Source organism: Cyclopterus lumpus, chromosome 2 (genome assembly GCF_009769545.1).
Source record: "Cyclopterus lumpus isolate fCycLum1 chromosome 2, fCycLum1.pri, whole genome shotgun sequence".
NCBI lineage: Eukaryota > Metazoa > Chordata > Actinopteri > Perciformes > Cyclopteridae > Cyclopterus > Cyclopterus lumpus.
Genome location: NC_046967.1, coordinates 7,289,786 through 7,309,399, shown reverse-complemented (window position 1 = coordinate 7,309,399; position 19,614 = coordinate 7,289,786). Strand labels below are relative to the sequence as shown.

At 46.2% G+C, this 19,614-nt stretch overlaps 2 protein-coding genes across 2 annotated transcripts; one reads left to right on the top strand and one right to left on the bottom strand.

The window, feature by feature from the left end:
• Positions 1-638: 638 nt before the first annotated feature.
• gckr (glucokinase (hexokinase 4) regulator) lies at positions 639-7,978 on the bottom strand. Its single transcript, XM_034546766.1, has 19 exons — positions 7,928-7,978; positions 7,323-7,472; positions 7,183-7,251; positions 7,033-7,101; positions 6,753-6,826; positions 5,908-5,974; positions 5,740-5,793; positions 5,534-5,628; positions 5,325-5,430; positions 5,117-5,235; positions 4,658-4,756; positions 4,286-4,383; positions 4,003-4,070; positions 2,877-2,973; positions 2,688-2,797; positions 1,960-2,037; positions 1,481-1,624; positions 867-1,001; positions 639-752 (listed from the first exon to the last, which is right to left on the bottom strand). The coding sequence occupies exons 1-19, from the start codon at positions 7,976-7,978 to the stop codon at positions 639-641; spliced, it is 1,797 nt and encodes a 598-aa protein (XP_034402657.1).
• A 3,657-nt stretch (positions 7,979-11,635) lies between these two features.
• On the top strand, positions 11,636-18,229 carry LOC117745500 (XK-related protein 6-like). The gene is made up of 4 exons (XM_034553888.1): positions 11,636-12,222; positions 16,348-16,544; positions 17,171-17,588; positions 17,725-18,229. Exons 1-4 carry the CDS (start codon positions 11,636-11,638, stop codon positions 18,227-18,229), a joined length of 1,707 nt encoding a protein of 568 aa, XP_034409779.1.
• Positions 18,230-19,614: the final 1,385 nt, after the last annotated feature.

Sequence of the window (19,614 nt, the reverse complement as noted above, 5' to 3'; positions counted from 1 at the left end):
ACACACACACACACACACACACACACACACACACACACACCCGAGAAGGATGTGCTCTCTGATCCAGATCTGATGTGCGCTTGGCTTGGCTCCACTCCAAAGCTGCTCAACTGCTCTCAAGATACACAGGTGTCACGCTAATCCAGTACCTGTGAGTGTGTGTGCTGAGCCACAGAGGGATTGAGGCTGACTTGCATCACATGGACCTGCAGAACACTGTTACAGCACACAGGGAGGAAAGGGGGGGGGGGACTTCTTAACAAAGTATCAGTGCATCCAATGGAAGGTTTATTCTTATATGTTCCGTATTTTTTTGCAGACACTGTATTCTAACATGTTGTACCTACATAATTGAAGCAACATTGTTGAGGTGTCAAGTCTACCCTCTAGTGTTACGACAGGGTGTTGCATTTAAGGCCTCCAGGTGCCAAAATTCAAACACTTGCTTCCAACAAACCTAGTTTGGGGCTTATAATAATCAAAGCAATAACCAATCATGGATGACCTTTGACTCAAGCATCGTAATTACACTAAAGATGGTAGAAATCAGTCCATCTGCTGACCTATGACCTCTCTGTGGATGGGAAATAGATGGTTGATTACATTAAGTGTGTGTCGACAACGTTGCACCATGTCGATTAAGACAGGCACGCCTCCACCGCCTCCCTCACAGTCGGCCGCTGCTCCAAATGAGTCTCCGCCTCCATGAGAGAGCGACCGGTCAGCAAACAGACCAAAGCCAGAGGGACCGCCTACACACACACACACACACACACACACACACACACACACACAGAGAAGATGTAACAGAGACAAGCCTCCAAATATATATACGTTCCTCTTTAGGTGCCGCACCGTCTCCTCACCTTGTCGCTACTTCTGGCAGAGTGTGTGTGCGCCTGGACGTCAGAGGACATGATGGCCGCCGTCAGCTCGTCCACCCGGTAGACGGCCTTCAGGAGAGCTTCCTCACACCGGGGCTCCGGACAACCGGAGAGCTTCTGGAGGCAGAAGGAGATATCTGTCAGTGTTTACCGTCAATCTACCGGGGATTTGCACCACTAACGTCCAATATGCCCTCCATTATTATGTGATCTCGTGGAGTGACCCCTGTGTATTTCCATTTAGTTAGGTAAATACACCATGTGAGCACAATATGAAGCTGTTTCCATGGAAACCTCTGAGTAGACCAAGCACGCAAAGGAGAAACGTACATATAGAAAAAGGAGACAACACTTTAGGATTCGGGGCTCATTCATTAAATGTCTGGAAGAGGAAGTATTAGCTATGGCTTTAACGTGAAATTTTAATTGTTGGACTTTTGAACGGTTTTATTTTTATTAAGCATCGGATCTTTTTTTCCACCAAAATACCTTGTCAGAAAGTGCGGAAAAATCTAATTGCGCGTTGTTTTTTGGTGATGTAGTTGGGTTTAAATCCAGTTCATGTCCCATTAACTAAAAGGTGCATTTGTACACACCTGGAGCAAACGTGTGGCTCTGCAGTAGAGTTTGCTGTTGGTGACCTGCACGTCCACCATGTGGTTCTGGTAGATCTTCCCCTTCAAGACGTGAGCGCCGGTGCTTACAGCGTTCAGCACCAGCTTTGTGGACAGCTCCATCTGCTGAGAGAGAGAGAGAGAGAGAGAGAGAGAGAGAGGACCGGGTTTGATGCATGAAAGCTTGACTTAAAGGCAACAATGCAAATCAAAGAACTGTCGTCTAAAATAAAATTTTAAGAACACGAGAAAAAAGAAGAAAATAAAATTGATGACGGCTAAATTAGTTGTATAGCTCTGCTGAAGGAGGGTGGGAGACAAAGAAAAATAGATTAAATTAGGCAGAACTGATATTGATTGTGCTCCAATGAGTCACTGGATCAGTGTGTGTGTGTGTGTGTGTGTGTGTGTGTGTGTGTGTGTGTGTGTGTGTGTGAGTGTGTGTGTGTGTGCTGCTGTACCATGTGCAGTGAGATCCCTGAAGCAGGTGACTGCCAAGTGAATTTTAGTGAAGATAAACACAGCTTGTTGATATCATCCTGCAAAAAAAAAAAATGCTGACTTTATTAGATGTTGACACTGATGGGAGGAGCTAAGGTTCCACCTGTCCATCAACAGTAACTAACATTCATACACCGTAGTGTTAGCGTGGTTCAAAATTGTCTGCCTGGTAAGAGCCTTTGGAAGAATTGAGCCAACATCTTGTTCTGGTAGATTTATTTCTCTGATCACAAGCAAAGTATAAGCGCTGAGATTGCAATGCCAGGGAAGTCCCCACAACTCTCCCTAGAACCGGAAGCCCTTACATACACAGATTTCGTCACAGGTTCGTATGCATCATCCTCACTTGTGATTGGTGCTGAACGATCAAGGAGGAGGGTAATTCCATCTCCTCCTCTCTTCTCACAGGACTGAGCTCTGCAATTAGACTATTCGATGACATATGGGTGTATTGTGATCCAAGACGCTGTCTATTCTCGAGAAGCAGACATTCCCAGACACAAATTTCACCTTCTACGTGTTATTCTGAACTTGAGTAACCTGACAAAAGTATAACATTATGACAATATATAAGAATTCATATTATCAGTGGGTATAGTTACAGGAGCAATGTTGGGGTTAAGTGTCTTGCCCAAGGACACATCAACATGGGCTAGCGGAGCTGAGGATCAGACAGACCGTTACTTACTTGTTGGACAGCGGCCGCAGTGTCTCCAACGACCCGATGATAAACGGCGTGAAGGTTGGACGTCTTTTCTCTCACTTCGCGTGCCAGCGCCGCCACGCGGCTGACATCGTCTGCGGAGAGACGGCGTCAGGACACGAGATGTCGATGTGCGATATGGACGGAAAAACAAACAAACAAACGTTGACTCACCGGAGTGTGTGTAGATAAGAAGAACGACGTCCCGGTCATCGAGAGAGGGCAGGACCAGGCGCAAGAAATCCTCGTGTGCGATGCAAAAGTCGGGACCCTAGAGGACAGAAGAACCTTAAAGTATACACTGTGTACAATAGTTTTTTGCAGTAATTGTTACTTCCTGTGTTTCACCACATCAAACCTAATATTTGATGGTGTTAATTGCTGGCAGTGTTTGTGACCTTTATGCAACGTAGTTTTCATTGTCAGTGATGGAGTCCGCCATCCCAGTGCTGAATTCAAATTGTTGTTCCCAGGAAGTGAAGCATGCACACAAACTGAACTCTGGGACTTGTGCTAGGGAAATGTCCCTTGTGCTAGGAAATGTCCCTTACCGATAGCACTTTGTAGTTTGGCACTTTAGTAGCACTTAAATGGCACTTACGGATAGTACTCTGTAGTTTGACGTTATTGAAGAAATTGTACTTGCTTGATTCTTGTTGTTCTGAGTTTGGACTCATGGTTTAATGCACTTATTGTAAGTCGCTTTGGATAAAAGCGTCAGCTAAATGACATGTAATGTAATAATACTAAACAATCACAGCATTACCGCACGTGAAATCCAAAACAATATAACTTTAAATTGACTAAATAATACCTTTTTTTTGGTGTCATTTTTTACTTTGCACATTTCAAGAAACCAAATTCAAGTATCAAACCCTCGACTGAATGAAGGCCAGCAGTGTAATATAGAGTTGAAAATAGACAAGTCCTACTGGGTTCCCACAAAGCAGGTACATGCTAATCCTGCTCTGGGTTAATCTAAAAAGTCAGATACGGCGGGGACAGATGTGTCATTGCACGCTGCAAAATGAGAGCTGGATTTCATTTTAATTGGATTACATAGGATTTCAGACATATTAATACTTTGTAAGGCCATGTAAGGATTTCTTAACAGGCGTAGACGAGCCGAAACAGAAAGCTCCATGTTCGGAGTCGGCTGGTACTGACAGGACTATATTGTAGGTCAGAGAAATGTTCAATCTCCGGCCTTTTTATTCTTTATTTCTGGACAATAATTACTTGTTCATGAAACTCTATTGTGTTTTCCATAGACGTTATTCCATTGTTTCCATCCACATACCAGTGGACCCTCAGTGTTGTTCAGCTCTCTGTATCCTCCACTGATGAAGCCCCGAACATCTTCGTGGCCTCTCACACAGACGCACAGACACACACACACACATACACACACACAAAGGACACATTTCATTCAGATGTTATATCAGCAAACCTAGTAAAAAAAACGCATCGCCTCTGATCACTAACCACAGATCGTTTCCTTCATGCTTAATTTTGCACATTATAATCCCCCGGAAAACAAACGTGTTCATTGTGGTGCAGCTGACGCGTCAGACTCCTCTCACCTGCTCCAAACGTGGGCACACACTCGCTGGCGTCGGCGAGGCCCAGCGTGGCCAGGGAGCCCCAGCCCAGGTAACACACACGCCTGCCCCGCCGCAAGCTGAAACGTGGCAGAGCGGCAGATGGTTAGGTTTCAAATGGGTCAAATCTTCACCAAAGAGTGACACGAGTGTTATCATTGTATACGTTTTAGATAGAATTGTCTGTCTCGTGAGAGGAAAGCTATAATCCAGCATGCAATATGGCGTTATCGTGCAGAGACTCAGACACGTTTCCACCTTGCAATCATCAAATTCAGGATGAATAAGATCCAAGGTTACAGTGACGGGTCCCCCCCCACCCACACACACACACACACACACATACACACACACCTCTGCCCGGCTGCCTCCAACAGAGCGCTTATCCCCTCTCTCTGGGCATAGGTGATCTCCAGAGTTTTCTTGTATTCTCTCATGTCCTGCAGGATGCCCCTGTTGGAGAGAAACACAAAGGAGTTCACTTTGGATCATTCTGCTACGCGCTCATGTGTTCAGACCCCGAATGTGTTCAAATGTATCGATTACGTGCACGTTATAGCACGTTAAGTGCATGAAATAATTTAAGGAAATTATAATAAATAATAAATGGAATGTGTTCAAATGTATCGATTACATGCACGTTATAGCACGTTAAGTGCATGAAATAATTTAAGGAAATTATAATAAATAATAAATGGGTTTTCTTCTCCTGGAATATTAATGAAGAAAACACTCATTTTGGATATTGGCTAACCCAAGGATGTTTAAATACTTGGGAGACAAGAAGTTCTCGGCGTACTTCGACATGCTCACCTGGGAGTGATGGGTGCATCTGCGAAGGCAGCGGCGTGAGCAGCAGACAGCACGACCTCCAAGAGGATCTTGGTGGCACTGCCTCCCTTCATCCTGGACGAGCCGCTGACGGCTTCTGGCTAAACACACATTCACATGCGGTATGAGAACAGACACACGTCGGCCCGGTCTCTCGGGTCACACAAAGAGCACCAGCAGAGGTTCTCACCCCAACCGCTGGGTTAACGAGGAAGGCCTTTTGGCGTTTGGCGAACTCCTGCATCCTTCGCACCACGCTGAGAAAAGTGAACGTGCAGCCTGGAATGCGCTCATCCCTGACACGTTGTACATTTTGGATGTCAAAAATAAAAATAACAAAATTAACAAAATTATCCTTAATTTTCCAACATTTTCACGTCATGATATTAATGCACACACCTGGCCTGATGTGGAGGGTTGAAGCCAACCAGTACGGGAGTGTACACCTCAGGGTGCTGCAGGCAGAAGTCCAGCTGACCTGCAACAAACGGGGCCTATAGGCAGCCGGAAATCAAATGTACACAAACAAGCACAAGTTATCTGCGTGCTCGCAAGGTCCCATGCCCAATACAGAGTTCAGATTCTGACCAATTGGCGTGACTTACAGATAACCCACAGGAAATACCAATGAACAAGACGCGCTTCTGTCCCTCACAGACCTGCAGGGCGGTAGAAACATTCAGTGGTCAAATGCGTTAAAAAAGACACCATATTTACAGACTTACTGTCTTCACACACACACACGCACACACACTCTCCAGCATGTTCCTGACCTTCTTCAGACTGAGCACGCCCAGTTTGGGGTCATCTTCAGGAGCTTCTTGGGAGGACAGCAGAGCTCTGGGGAAAAATGAGAAACAGAGATTTCTTCAAAACATGTTCAAACTTAACTCAATGTGACTCTTAAATAAACAAATAATACATTCTTCCCATTATGTATGAAAAGTTGAATTCCTTAGCCATAAAACACACCCTTGTTTAATTCAATATACTTCTGGGTTTTGTTACCGTAGCTTTACCTGTATGACCAGTAGCTTATGGTGGCTAATGTTAGCAAACCTTAGCTAGCAAAAATCTAGCAAATAGGTGTATTTGCTGATTACTGTTCTTTGTTCGTGCTATTGTAACTAGTGCATTAGTTTGTCACAAATAAAATATTTAAAGCAAACGGACCAAGTAATGAAGCTTATACAGCATTAACGATTTCTAGGGTTTGCTTGCTAACACTAGCTCACATTAGCCACAGGAATCTGAAGCTACATTAGTTTTATTGCCTTAGAATTCCCATTTTCAGTTGCGTCTAACATTAGCTAAGATTTTCTCGCTTTACGTTAGCTAACATTCGCCAATCATAAGCTAAATGGGTTTTATGACGTTTATTCTCAAAGGTTACAAGAGTCTCACTTTAGGTACATTTGAATAATCCTGCTCGAAACAGTAAAGCAGAAACTTAACTCAGACTCTCTGAGTAAGTAATTGTTCACACAGTGAAATACTTAAAGAATATGTCTATGGCGAAAACAAAACCACTTTAAGATGTGAATACAGCATGTCGCAATGTGAACAAATACTGCATGTCATATATTTTGTGTATCAGTGGAACAAAACCCCAACATACTTGTCTGCTCCTGCAATAATGTAGGAGTAGACCAAGCTCCGGTCCAGCTCCCTCAGCGCTCTGTTGAAAGCCGACTAACAACACACACAAGCAACAAAACAACACAGGAAGTTATTTACACCCATAAAAACAGTGAGATTTGAACGCGTGATTTCATTAACTGTCATTGACCTAATATTACTGCCGTGGTCTGGCTTGTACGATATCAATTTGACAAATTGTTTGCTTGCTTATTTCGGGGTACGCAGTGGGCTAAATCCCATTTCAGGACAGCTCTTACTGTGATGAGGAAAGCCAGTCGGCCAGAAGTCCCACAACCACTCAATACAATGAGACTGTCCCGAGGATCCTGTTAAAGAAGGAGAAGACAAGCTTTTACAACACAGCTGACTGAGCAGCCGAAACACAGACAGACAGAGAGAATAGATACCTTGAGAATGTGCTCCACCTTCTTAGCAACCTCCGTCAATGTTTCCACCACTTGTTCGCTCAAAAGCCTCTAAAAAAATAAAGAGAAATTTAAATAATAATTTTCTTCCGAATAAAGGTTTATCACAGGACCATCTGTACCTGGTAGGTTCCCCCAGTCTCCTCCTGAAACATCTGGGTGTCACAGGACTGCAGCATCCTCACGATACAATTGGCCGAAGCCCGGTCGATGTCGCGCGTCAGGGGGTTGGACTTCTCTGAAACAGGAAGTGACGGCTCATAATCTGGGGACTGAGAAATAGTAAACATACATTTGAAGAATAATTCAACGCGCTTGCTGCGTTCAAACGCTCTGTATACTAGCCAATCCAAGGATGAAAAAATTAAACAACGAGAATAATTTCTGAGTAGGTGATTGATGAGGATAGTTCATGATATTGATAATATAGCTTAACATAGAGGAATAGTTTGAATCGTTTTGCTTTATTGCTGAGAGTTAGATGACCAGATGGTTACCACTCTCATTTCTGTACGCTAACTAAGCTACAACCAGCAATCTGCTTAGCTTAGCATAAAGACTGGAAACAAATGAAGCAGCTAGCTCCAGCCTTTATGCTAAGCTCAGGCTAACAAGTTCCTGACTGGAGCTTCATATTTAACCTACAGGCGTGTGACTGGTATCGATCTTCTTGTCTAACACTGGGCAAAAAAAGGAAATATATTTGCATGTATTACCCACAACGTACCTCCCACTCATGCATAGCGGAGAGACTGCAAGTCCAGTCGGATCCGGCCATGGTGCACCAGCGAGTCTGTCCTTTTCTGCCGAAAAAAAGCGTCAGTCACAAGAAATGTCACTCTGTGTAGCCCGATGTCAGTCACAGGGATTTGAAAAGGAAAGTGTTTGGCTCTATCTGTGGTGACAAAGTTCACTAAAGGACCTTTGAGACTGAGGAGTGAAAGGAAGTAGGATCTCTCTGTCGCGCACCAACAAGCGTCCGTGAACTGTTAGCAAGAGGAGTCGTTCTCGCAACTCTTTTATGAGGAAACATATAGAAATAAACTGCACTTCAAATAGTACCAAAGCAAAACCAATATTTTTTTAAAGAGAGTTGGAACATGAACATCAAGCTCCGGCAGCAAGCAACAGAGGGTTGGATGGTGCACAAAAGATCCAACTGATTCTCTGCAGTGTGAAAATATTTACGCCCCAGCAGATTGTGGAGTCTAATACGTTTCCATCGCTCTCATAGTCAGACTGTTTGCTGCAGCGCTCCTCGCTCCCCCGAACTCCCACGACTGTCTGTCATAACAAGCCGGCTAAATTGCTGTCAGTGACACAGCGGCAAGGACATTCTTTTTTTAAACGTTCCATCGACGAAGAAAAGACTAATATTATTCCTCCTCACATTTTATTTATATCTCCTTTTCTTTTCTTTTTTTTTTAAACAAAGTTAATTTCACACACAGTACGCTGCGAAGGCCCGAGACTCTCTGTGTCAGCGATGAATATATACTACTCATTACTGCCTCATGCTGAATATTAATGATTTTAGACATCCGAGGCACAGTTTGGCGCTAACCTCTCTGAGTCAGTCTGACACGCTGTGCGTAGGGCCATGTGATAACTCAGTCAACGTCAGGATGTGTGTTGCTTTTTGCCTCTCGAACATCAACACGTTTTCAACCTTTGTTCACAGTAGCTCTTCATTAATAATACAAAAATAAAGAAAGCACTTCACCTGAGTGGAGCACTTGATCTGAGCTTGGCGCCAAACCGCGAAAGGTCCAAATGGAGCAAGAAAGTCATCAACGCTGAAGTGGTTTTATTCTCCTAATCTTCTTCTCATAACACTGGGGGTCACCTTCTGCTGATCGCTCAATCAGCTATATCTGCATTTGTGTGCCTGAAGATGTTGTCCAAACATCCCTGGTTTCATTTCAAATCAGCTCTAATAAGCATGAAAACAGATTTGTTACAGTGCCAGAGATCAATTTCCTCTGAAAAGGGTATAAAAGCTCCTCTGTGAGCAGTAAGAAAATGAACATGACATGCCTGATTAGTTAAATCTTCAGTGTGCTTAGCTTCCATGTACGGTTTTGCATGCAGTCACAAAATGGATTTTCCCTTCCCCGATGAAATACATATTCACTCTCTTCTTCGTGAACCAATGAGATGATACAGATTAATTTAGTCCCAGCATAGCAGGTGCAATTAACTTCCTTCTGTGTTGTAAATTGGGATGAAGGCAGCATGGAGAAGGACGAGTAATATATTTGCACACAAAGAAAAATGTCTATTTATTCCACATTCACCACTGGATCTGAATGGCTTTTCCACCACTTGTCAGACTCTATTTAGAGGTTGGAACTAGTACAAGCGGTAGCCCATATTGTTATTATATTATATTATTATTATATTGCCCTATTGTGCTCCCATTATCTCCATCTGTAGGCTCTCTGTTCTAAGCCGAAGAAAGCTCTGTCTCACCTCGGGTTCTCTCATCTTCTCCTCCTGATTCCAATCAACCCGGATTGTTTGGATCTTTTCTGTCGATGTGACACAATGTGCAACCTTCACTTGAAGGATTTCATTTGTTATTTATTCATGAACTCAATTGTGCACCAAACATCTATACGCAGAAATATTTGGTGTTATTAAGTGCATGTGTCAGGGGGCAGCCACTCTTTTGCTCTCACACAAACGCATAACCATCGACTCCCTCTCCCTGTCCTCCAGCCACGGTCGTCATGGCAACCGGGAGGCAAATCTCCAGTGGACAGGGGGGGTAGAGAGAGAGAGAGAGAGAGTGCAATTGCTTGCACAGAAACGTGCTTCTGAGAATGAGGGGAAAGCGCGTGCGCGATGAAGATATGCAGAGCGTGCTTTGCATATTTCCGTGCGTGTATGCGCGCGTTTAAGCAAAACAAATTAGGCGTGTGTCACGCTCCTGAGAGGGCGGCTGAGTGAGCATGCACGTGTTTGAGACGCAGCCTGTGCATTCCACTTCAGTTCGATAGGAATCATCACATGAGTGCCTTTTATTATTTCTCGATGACAAAACAATGAATGTTTCTTATCTCACTCCCATTTCCTTCCTTCGTCATCTATTTTTGTGGCTTAATCCCTCCCTCCTCAAGGAAAAACATGTGCCCTCTTCTGTCTCTGACACACCCATTTTCTTCCCTAAATCTTCCAGTCACCCTCTTTCTCGTGCATTCTTCCTGCCAATCTTTTCATCCCTTTGGAGCAGCTTCCGCTTGAATCGTCTTTTCTCTTTCGCTCTCTCTCATACTCCTTTCATCCCTCCTCTAACTCCTAAATCCATCCCTCTCCTCCATCCGTGGCCTCGCGGCTCCCTCAGTTCCAACTCCTCTCTCTCTTTCTCTCACTCTCTCTTACAAACACACACACACACACACACACACACACACACACACACACACACACAGTCCATCCCCGTTTCTTGTATAAATCCTCTATCTCCCTGCAGGGATCACACACACACACACACACACGTATGTTACGGTTGATTACGGTCAGCCCACTGGAGGGATGGATGGAGAGTATGAGGGAGAGGTGGGAAGTTCAGAGAGACAGAGACAGAGAGAGAGAGAGAGAGAGAGAGAGAGAGAGATAGAAAGAGAAGGCGATGGATAGAGGGGAATATTGAGAGAGAGGGTAAGGAAGGTGAGGAATGGAAGTGAATGTCAGACGCTGGAAATCTCATTCCCCCTCCTTCATGGAGGAAACTAGCTGATTTCATCAGAAAACAATCCACCCTGTTCCAAAAGAAACCCAACAACAATTTCTATTCTGATGCGCGTGCGCGTGCCCGCGTGCAGATGTCAAATTCGGGGGTTGAGGTTCCTCATCCGACAGGGGGCGGAGTGAGAGAGAGTGAGAGAGAGAGAGGAGTGGGGACGCTGGAGCTGCAGAAAGGAGCGGAGCGGTGGATGCCGGGTACCCGCAGCCGGAGTGCGGGCGGGATAAGAGGCAGAGGTCGGAGGTTTATATGAGCACGAGTCGGGGTTCCTGGGGTCCGGTGCGTCAACACACGCACACAAACATACGCGCGCACTCCCTCACACGTCTTAAGAAGAGCGGGAGATGCATTACGTCATAGCCTCCCATCGCCCTAGATGACCGCGCGCGCAGGTCGGGATGATGCAGGTCTGCTGGACTAAAACGGGTACGGATTCCACTGCTGCGAGCGAGCGCCCGGTGGCGGTGTCCCAACTAGACGAGGAAGAAGGGGAGCCGCCGACGCACGGCCGCTGGTTCTGATGGCTCCTCGAGCCCCGTGCGGGAAAGAGACACAGCAGCCGCCGGTGCGCGAGAGCGAAGGGGACAGCAGGTATCTGGGAAGTGACGTGGTATCCGCGCCCCGCAAGAAAGCACCACGGTGCGGTTGTCGTGCATTTCGCAGGAGGGCAGGAGTGGGAAGGGGAACATGGCCGCGCAGTCGGACGGCGGCAAAGCCGGGCTCGGGTACGGCAGCGGCGGCTTCGCCCAGCTGTACGATGTTGACGCCGAGGAGCCGCTGGACTCCGCCGCGATCCACATCTGCCAGTGCTGCCGCACCTCCGCCTGCTACTGGGGCTGCCGCTCAGCCTGCCTCGGCTCTCTGGGCGGCGGGGGCCAGCCTGCCGGAGGGCTCGGCATCCGTGAGACTCACTGCCCGCCCCGGGAGCAGCTGTGGCTGGACTGCCTCTGGATCATCCTCGCCCTCATCGTCTTCTTCTGGGACGTTGGCACGGACCTGTGCCTGGCGAACGAGTACTATCAGAGACAGGACTACCTCTGGTTCGGCCTCACGCTCTTCTTCGTGCTGGTGCCGTCCGTGCTGGTGCAAATTCTGAGCTTCCGCTGGTTCGTGCAGGACTACACGGGCGGGGGGCTCGGGGAGGTGCAGGGGCTGACCAAGCGGGACGCGGTGGCCCTGGGGTGCCTGTATCCCGGCAGGGACCGCCTGCAGCTGGCCACCATTTGGCTGTGGCAGGCCACCATACACATCCTCCAGCTGGGACAAGTGTGGAGGTAAGTGTGTGGGGTGTGGAGGGTGGGGGGGGGGGGGACACACAACAACACACACCTGAGCCTAATCTGTCACCACACTCCCCCCTCCTTTTACCTCACATGCACAATCTATTTATCTCTCTCACGCACGCACGCACACACACACACACGCGCACACACACACACACACACACACACACACACACACATACACTTAATGGGTTGAGTGTTGTCTACTCGATGTTGCTAGAAGAAGGAAAAGCTTGCTTCATACTGACAGGCAAGAGATGAAGTGCAAGAGGAGGACAGGCAAAGGCTCTCCGTGACCCCCCCCCCCCCCCCCCCCCCCCCCTCAGAGCTTCACTTTAATAAGTTAACCAATGAAGAGAGACAGCCAGAGAGGCAGTGTGTGTGACAAAAATGACAGTCAGAGACACAGTGATCCCACTTTCACAGAGCATAACGTTGAGGTTCTATTCTTTTTTTCTTGGCTCGCCGTATGAAAAGGACATTTCGCAAATCTATAAATACTGTCCAATCTTTAGTTGGGATAAAAAGCACATGTAAGTCAGTGACACACTCTGTGCCCTCAATCCAGTGTCATTTTCAGCACCATGGACAGCATCCCTGTCGGGGGTCCTTCGCTTTAGTTGAAGAATAGAGAAGTTGGGTCTCTCTGTGTGTGTGTGTGCGCATGCATATTTGTGTACGTGCATTTGCGTGTGTGCGCGGGCCTGTGTGCGTGACCAGCGGAAAAACGGTGTCACGGCCCTTCCCGTGAGTGTCAGCATGCATGGAGAGTACAAAGAGGGAGAGCATCTGCGCTTCTGGCAACACATCTCCCCACTATCTTCATCTCTCTCTCACACACACACACACACACAAACACACACACACGGACACATGCGCGCACAGTTGGACAGGGGTAGGTGCTAATTGTGGTGCTAAAAGCACTGGTGTTGAAAAAAACGACTAATTTCACATACTTGTTTGTGTATTTTTTTTTGACAGAGGTAGTAGTAGTAGTAGCAGCAGGAGTGCACTAGTTTATCTCCTGGCCGACAAGGACAGCGTTTACTCTTGTTCCCTTCCCCTCCCCTCTCTCCAAGAAGACTCCTTAATGGTGTCCACTTGCCTCTGGGTGGACAGCGGGGAGAGTAGAGTGATGAGTGTGTGTGTAGACACAGCCTGCTCTACTACTCAGCTCCTCAGCCTCTCTGTGGTTGTATGGTTAAGTCGTCCCTCACTTTACACACACACACACACACACACACACATGCAAACCTCGTCTACCTCCATGTACCCCACCCAGTAGTCGCCCCCCTCAGCCTGCGGATTGGACTCTACCACGTGGGGAAAGCGGAGAGCCAGGAGAAGGAGTGAGAAGGAGGAGGAGGAGGAGGAGGAAAGGAAAGGAGTGGGGATGATTGTGGCTGAGGAAATGGTACGGCCTGATTGAGACGGATCGCTTAGAGATGTAGGGGGGGGGGAGAAAAGGTTGCACATACACAACGAGTAAACTGGGGGAAGGGAGTAGAAAAGAGAGCGAGAGGAGGAGTAAGAGTAGGGTGGAAGATCTACTGTATTTATAGGTTTGAAACCACAGCCCTCCGTGTTAAGGAATTAGGTGTCTATACGTTGCACAATCCTCAACCCTTAACCCGAATGTAAATATCAGGATTTCCTGTGAACAGAAAAAAAGGAAAGCCAAACAAACAATGCTGGTTATCTTTCATTGTTCTTGAGTCAAGGACAAACAGCATTCTGGTGTTTGTATGTTTTCTTAAAGCTACATAATCCATTCATTTGGCTTTATATGGTTTGTTTCGAAGCATTAATATATCTAAAGAATAGGATAATAAGAATAGGTTGGAATATATGGGATGACCCCTCATCCCTGATCAAAACACATAGTCAGGGTGGATAATCAATCAGTCACTCAATCATGATTATTTATGTAGCGCCATTTCAAACGCAATTCAAAGTGCTTTACAAATGATTGCTAAGACGAAAAGAAGAAGACCAAACTGGAGAGACGACGAAGAGACTAATGCACGCCAAATTAAATAGAGAAAATAAAAAAAATAAAATGCAAAACTGAATAAATTGATCATGTTAATAAAGTAAAATAAAACAAAATGAGAAATAAAACGCTATTATTTGCGCAGCAAATCAAATGTATGAGAGGAAAAATATGAAAATAAATATTCATGATATGTCTATAACCAATTAACTCTGTACAGTCTGTTTTCCAGATGTTTAATCATCACCAGACCACACACAGTGGAGTGTCATATGCCAAAGTATGTTAAAAATAAAGAGGTCTCATGCAGCAGAAATGCTGCTCGTTCCTCACCGTGCCTCTGGATTGTTGATTGGCCAGGATCCATGATTGGTATTGCCCTACCTCTGCATTAAGCCAAACCCATATTTGCAAATGTGCTTAATTGAAAGGCCACCAGTGGCGATGCTGTCAAAAGGGTGTGCTGTCATCTGGAAGTTCAGGAAGCACAACCAACTTGCTAACTTGTCGTGTTTAGTCTTTAATATTGACTTATACAGTCCTGACATGATCATCTGAGCTAGCCAGTGAGCTCCTGGATCTCAGCAATCTGGGTCCAGACAAAGACCTCAAACAGTTCACGAATCCATCCACTGCGCTGTCTATCCAATTGGCAGAGTAGGTTCAGCGCCAGTAACTGCTGCGCAGATTTCAAACCAAGGCATTGAGTGGTGCTTATAGGTATTTCCGTTGACCGATTACCCTTGAATGATTACCCTCGACCTAGTACCGTTGACCGATTACCGTTAACCTAGTACTGTCAACGATAACCCTCGATCGATCACCCTTGACCTAGTACCTTTGACCTTTGGATTGTTCCCCGCGATAGAGGACTATGTGTGGCAGGTTTCAAGAGCTCCTCTACCCAGGTGTTCCGAGCCCTGAGGAGTTCTTCTGAGAGCTCTGGGTTTATCTCACAGGCTTCAGAACCAAGTATGGGAATGATAACGCAGTCCACATTGGAGTTTTCAGGTACCAAACACTCCCTCCTCAAGGTGCCACTAGATCCTCGATCGATCACCTTTGACCTTTGGATTAGCCAGAAGCCCACCCACGATTGATGCCCACACGCATCTGCATTGAGCCAGACTAATACGATTGCCGTGAGCGTTTTCCCAGGGATGCTGCATTATTTATGTTTTTATGAATTAAGCTTGTATGTTTCAAACATGGAGCCGCACATGCAGAGTCCTGCATAATGTAGGAGCACATGCACACACGCGATGACACCCGTGTACATGCTTTAGTAATGCGCTCACTAGGAACCAGGAGGATTTGTGCACATACATACATACATAAGCACATACATGCAGCCACACACAGTCTGTTAGTGCCCTTGGGCGATTTAATGGAAACCTCTGCCTACATCCCACCCACACGTACTGTAGTTTCCCACATCTAGAAATCCACTCAGTATGTATTGATCAGAATGTTGTCAACGAGCAGACTGTAATGAAACCGAGAAATATTTACAGTACAAGTTCTATTGTTGCGCAATACGTCGTAGCTGCATTAGGACGACAACTATTGAGTATTCAGTCGATTGTTTTCATGAAATAGCAAAAATGGCCACAACAATTTATAAAGGTGCCATTTTATTCCAAACCAACATTATCATTTATGATGACGAAAACAATCCATTTAATTTATATAGCGCTTTTTAAGATACTCAAAGACACTACATGTTACATTGTACACCGTAGACACAGCTACGGGGAGCAACGCAGGGTTAAGTGTCTTGCTCAAGGACACATTGACTAGGGTGGGGATTGAACTGCCAACCCCCTGATTGAAAGACGGACATGCTAACCACTGACCCACAGTCGCCCCAAAAAGATCATAAAAAAAGGAGCTGATGGTAGCTAATTTATTTTCTGTCGATCAAATAATCGATTAATACAGTCGAATAATCAGATTATTATTTAATCTAGGATTAATGATAGCAGTAGTAGCAGAGAACAAAAAGACAGGAAGTAGTGAGAAATAAAATAAATGAAAAGTGACGTTGAGGATTAAAAACAATGAGGCTGAAAAATAATATTGTATTATTTATAATAAGCGCTCTTACCTCTGATCCCCCGCAGGTACATCAGGACTCTGTACCTGGGCATCATGTCGCGTCGGCAGAAGGAGCACCAGCGGCGCTGGTACTGGGCCATGATGTTTGAGTACGCGGACGTCAACATGCTGCGGCTGCTGGAGACTTTCCTGGAGTCCGCCCCTCAGCTGGTCCTGCAGCTCTGCATCATGATCCAGGAGAACCGGGCCGAGACGCTGCAGTGTGGGTGGACGGACACATTTACAAAAACACAACGCCCTGTTTTCATGTAGACCACAAAGCACATACAAGTCGACAGATGCACAAACAGTAATTAGCAATTTGCACACATTCTGCTCAGTAATTTGTGGCTGTAGATGGTGCTGTATTTTCACAGTGCTTTTGGTTCAGGTAGGCCGAGAAAGAAAGCGCAATCATAGGTGTCCGGGGGACGTGCTAGCCGAACTCCATCGGCCTCCTCTTCCTTATTCATCATTCAAATGTATCATCTAGGTGGCCACCCACTGGTGTTATTCATCCCTAACCCTCTGGAGTTTAGGGACACCTTCTACCTTCTATCTTTATGCAAATATGTGACTAGTACAGGGGGCGGATGCACACAGCAGACTCATACCATTAAGCGTCATTACCAAATGTTTTTGTCGTGTCACACGCAGCTTCTTATTCAAGGATGTGCTTACATTGTTACACAAAACACCGCAGCTGACTCATAATCAATTTGTGTGACTTTTGTTTGACGAACCATGAAAACTTGATTCTACTTTGTTCTGATTGAGTCACACACAAAATCAAATAAAAAGAAGCATCCACATCATCATCATGATTGCGTCCTCTGTGACTCTCTGTAGGCATCTCCTCCCTGGGCTCCCTCCTGTCTCTCGCCTGGGTCCTGGCCTCCTACCACAAGCTGCTGCGGGATTCCCGTGACGACCAGCGCAGCATGAGCTACCGCGGGGCGCTGCTGCACCTCTTCTGGCGCCTCTTCACCATCTCGTCCCGCGTCCTCTCGCTCGCCCTCTTCGCCTCCCTCTTCCACATCTACTTTGGCATATTTGTTGTGGTCCACTGGTGCGCCATGGCCTTCTGGGTGGTGCACGGTGGCACCGACTTCTGCATGTCCAAGTGGGAGGAGGTGCTCTTTAACATGGTGGTCGGCATCGTCTACATCTTCTGCTGGTTCAACGTGAAGGAGGGCCGGACGCGGTACAGAATGGTGGCGTATTACATCGTGGTGTTGGCCGAGAACACCATCCTGACCGGGCTGTGGTGAGTTGCATTTCCTAGCATCTTGAACCTGGATGAAACCAATACAATACCATGTTTAAACAGAATTTAAAAAAAAGTTATAGCATTAGTACAAGCAGACACCTGAATTGAATCCTGTGTCGCCACCATCCTGCAGGTACACCTATAGGGACCCAGTATTAACAGATTCCTACGCCGTCCCAGCGCTGTGTGGCGTCTACCTGACGTTCGCCGGCGGCGTCCTGGTCATGCTGCTGTACTACGGCTTCCTGCACCCCGCCACCGCCCACCTCCAGCCAAGCCCCGCCTCGTCCTGCTGCGCCCAGCTACTGTGGGGTCTCCCCCTCCCCCCGTCAGCTCCGCCTACCGCCCCGCCCACCCCGGCCCACATGGCCAAGTCGGAGACGGACGAGGACGTGGCCGAGACGTGTCTTCCCGTTTTCCAGGTGAGGTCGGCGCCCATCACTTCCAAGCCTGAAGGCCCGCTTATAAAGATCGATATGCCCAGGAAGCGTTACCCAGCATGGGACGCCCACTACGTAGACAGGCGCCTGCGGAGGACTATAAACATCCTGCAGTACATAACGCCAGCCGCTGTGGGCATTCGCTATCGTGACGGACCCCTGCTGTATGAACTGTTGCAGTACGAGTCCTCACTCTGACACACACACACATACAAACATCAGCACACAGAAGCACATGCGCACCCTAACAAAACATGGATGTTCAGATTTAGACGCACAATGTCGCACTTGATGTAAGCACACAGACACAAAAGCAATCAGTCACACTTTTATGCACACACACACACACACACACACTCACACACATTCCTTGCGGGCACCGTGACCTGTGAGTCCCATGGCCAGGACTCAGCAAGCTTCAGTTCATCTACTTCCGACGCTCTATTTCCAAACTCCTCTGACCACTCTTCATCTGGCCTCATTGATTTAATATCACAGGTTTGTGCTCCACTGTGAAGAAGAGAAAACAAAAAAATAGAAACATGAGCGCGGTTTCACATAGGAGTCTTTAACCACCGCATGCCGTTTACGTTGTGTCGCTCGCACTTCCACGGGTTTCAGTAGAATAACTACACATGACACAAAGAAAGAACGTCACTAAGGAAATGTGTGAACATGTCGTCTTTAGTCTAGTCAAAAGGTAGTGGATATATTTTCTACATACAGAAAGGATGTTTTTCATGTACCGTGACGTTGTTGTCGACTGGGGACAAAGCAGTTGGAGTCATTGGTTTTGGGGTTATGTTGACAAGGTTTTCAGGGAGAGTAGCGGAGCATGATGGGAAAGATGGAGACAGAGACACACACACAAGTGAATGACAAGATAGTTTCACATTTTGGGAAATACACATATTTGTTTACTTGCCAGCGTTAGTTCCCTTTCTCTCTCACGTCTGCACCGTAAATATGGAGCTAGAGCCATTAGCTTAGCTTAGCATAAAAACATATGTTTGAAGTTAAATAAAGGAGAGATGAAAGACAGGGCAATAAGCTATTCCTTTAAGAATGCTAACACTTAAGCATACACGATGCGAGTTAGCAACAATAACTCCAAAAGTGAGAACTTGAGAAGTCGAAGCAGCTCAAAATAAGACCCAATAACTCTAAAACCATGTTATGTTCCTGTTTCTGAATGGCTGTCAATGTGAAACTATGTGCAAATACAAATGTTCTGTGCCAACAATAAACAACAACAACTAGCTACATCGGCTAAACTGGGTGAGGTAAGAGATATTAGCTGAAATACAGTTTCAAACGTTACATATTACAGGCCATATGTTAAAGAAATTATCTTTTTATTGCCAAGAGGACTGTATTTCTCTCTCACTCAAAAGCGTGTATGCTAAGGTGTTAGCATGACTAAGGTGTACGCATTGGTGGAATAAGTGTTACTGGCTTCTGATGCTTTCGGTATTACTAATGTATGGGTTATATGATAAATATTACCGAATGCAAGAGGGAACATAAGGCAGCACATGCTTATTTCACTGTTTGTATTCAAGTATGCCGTCTCGGGGTCTAAC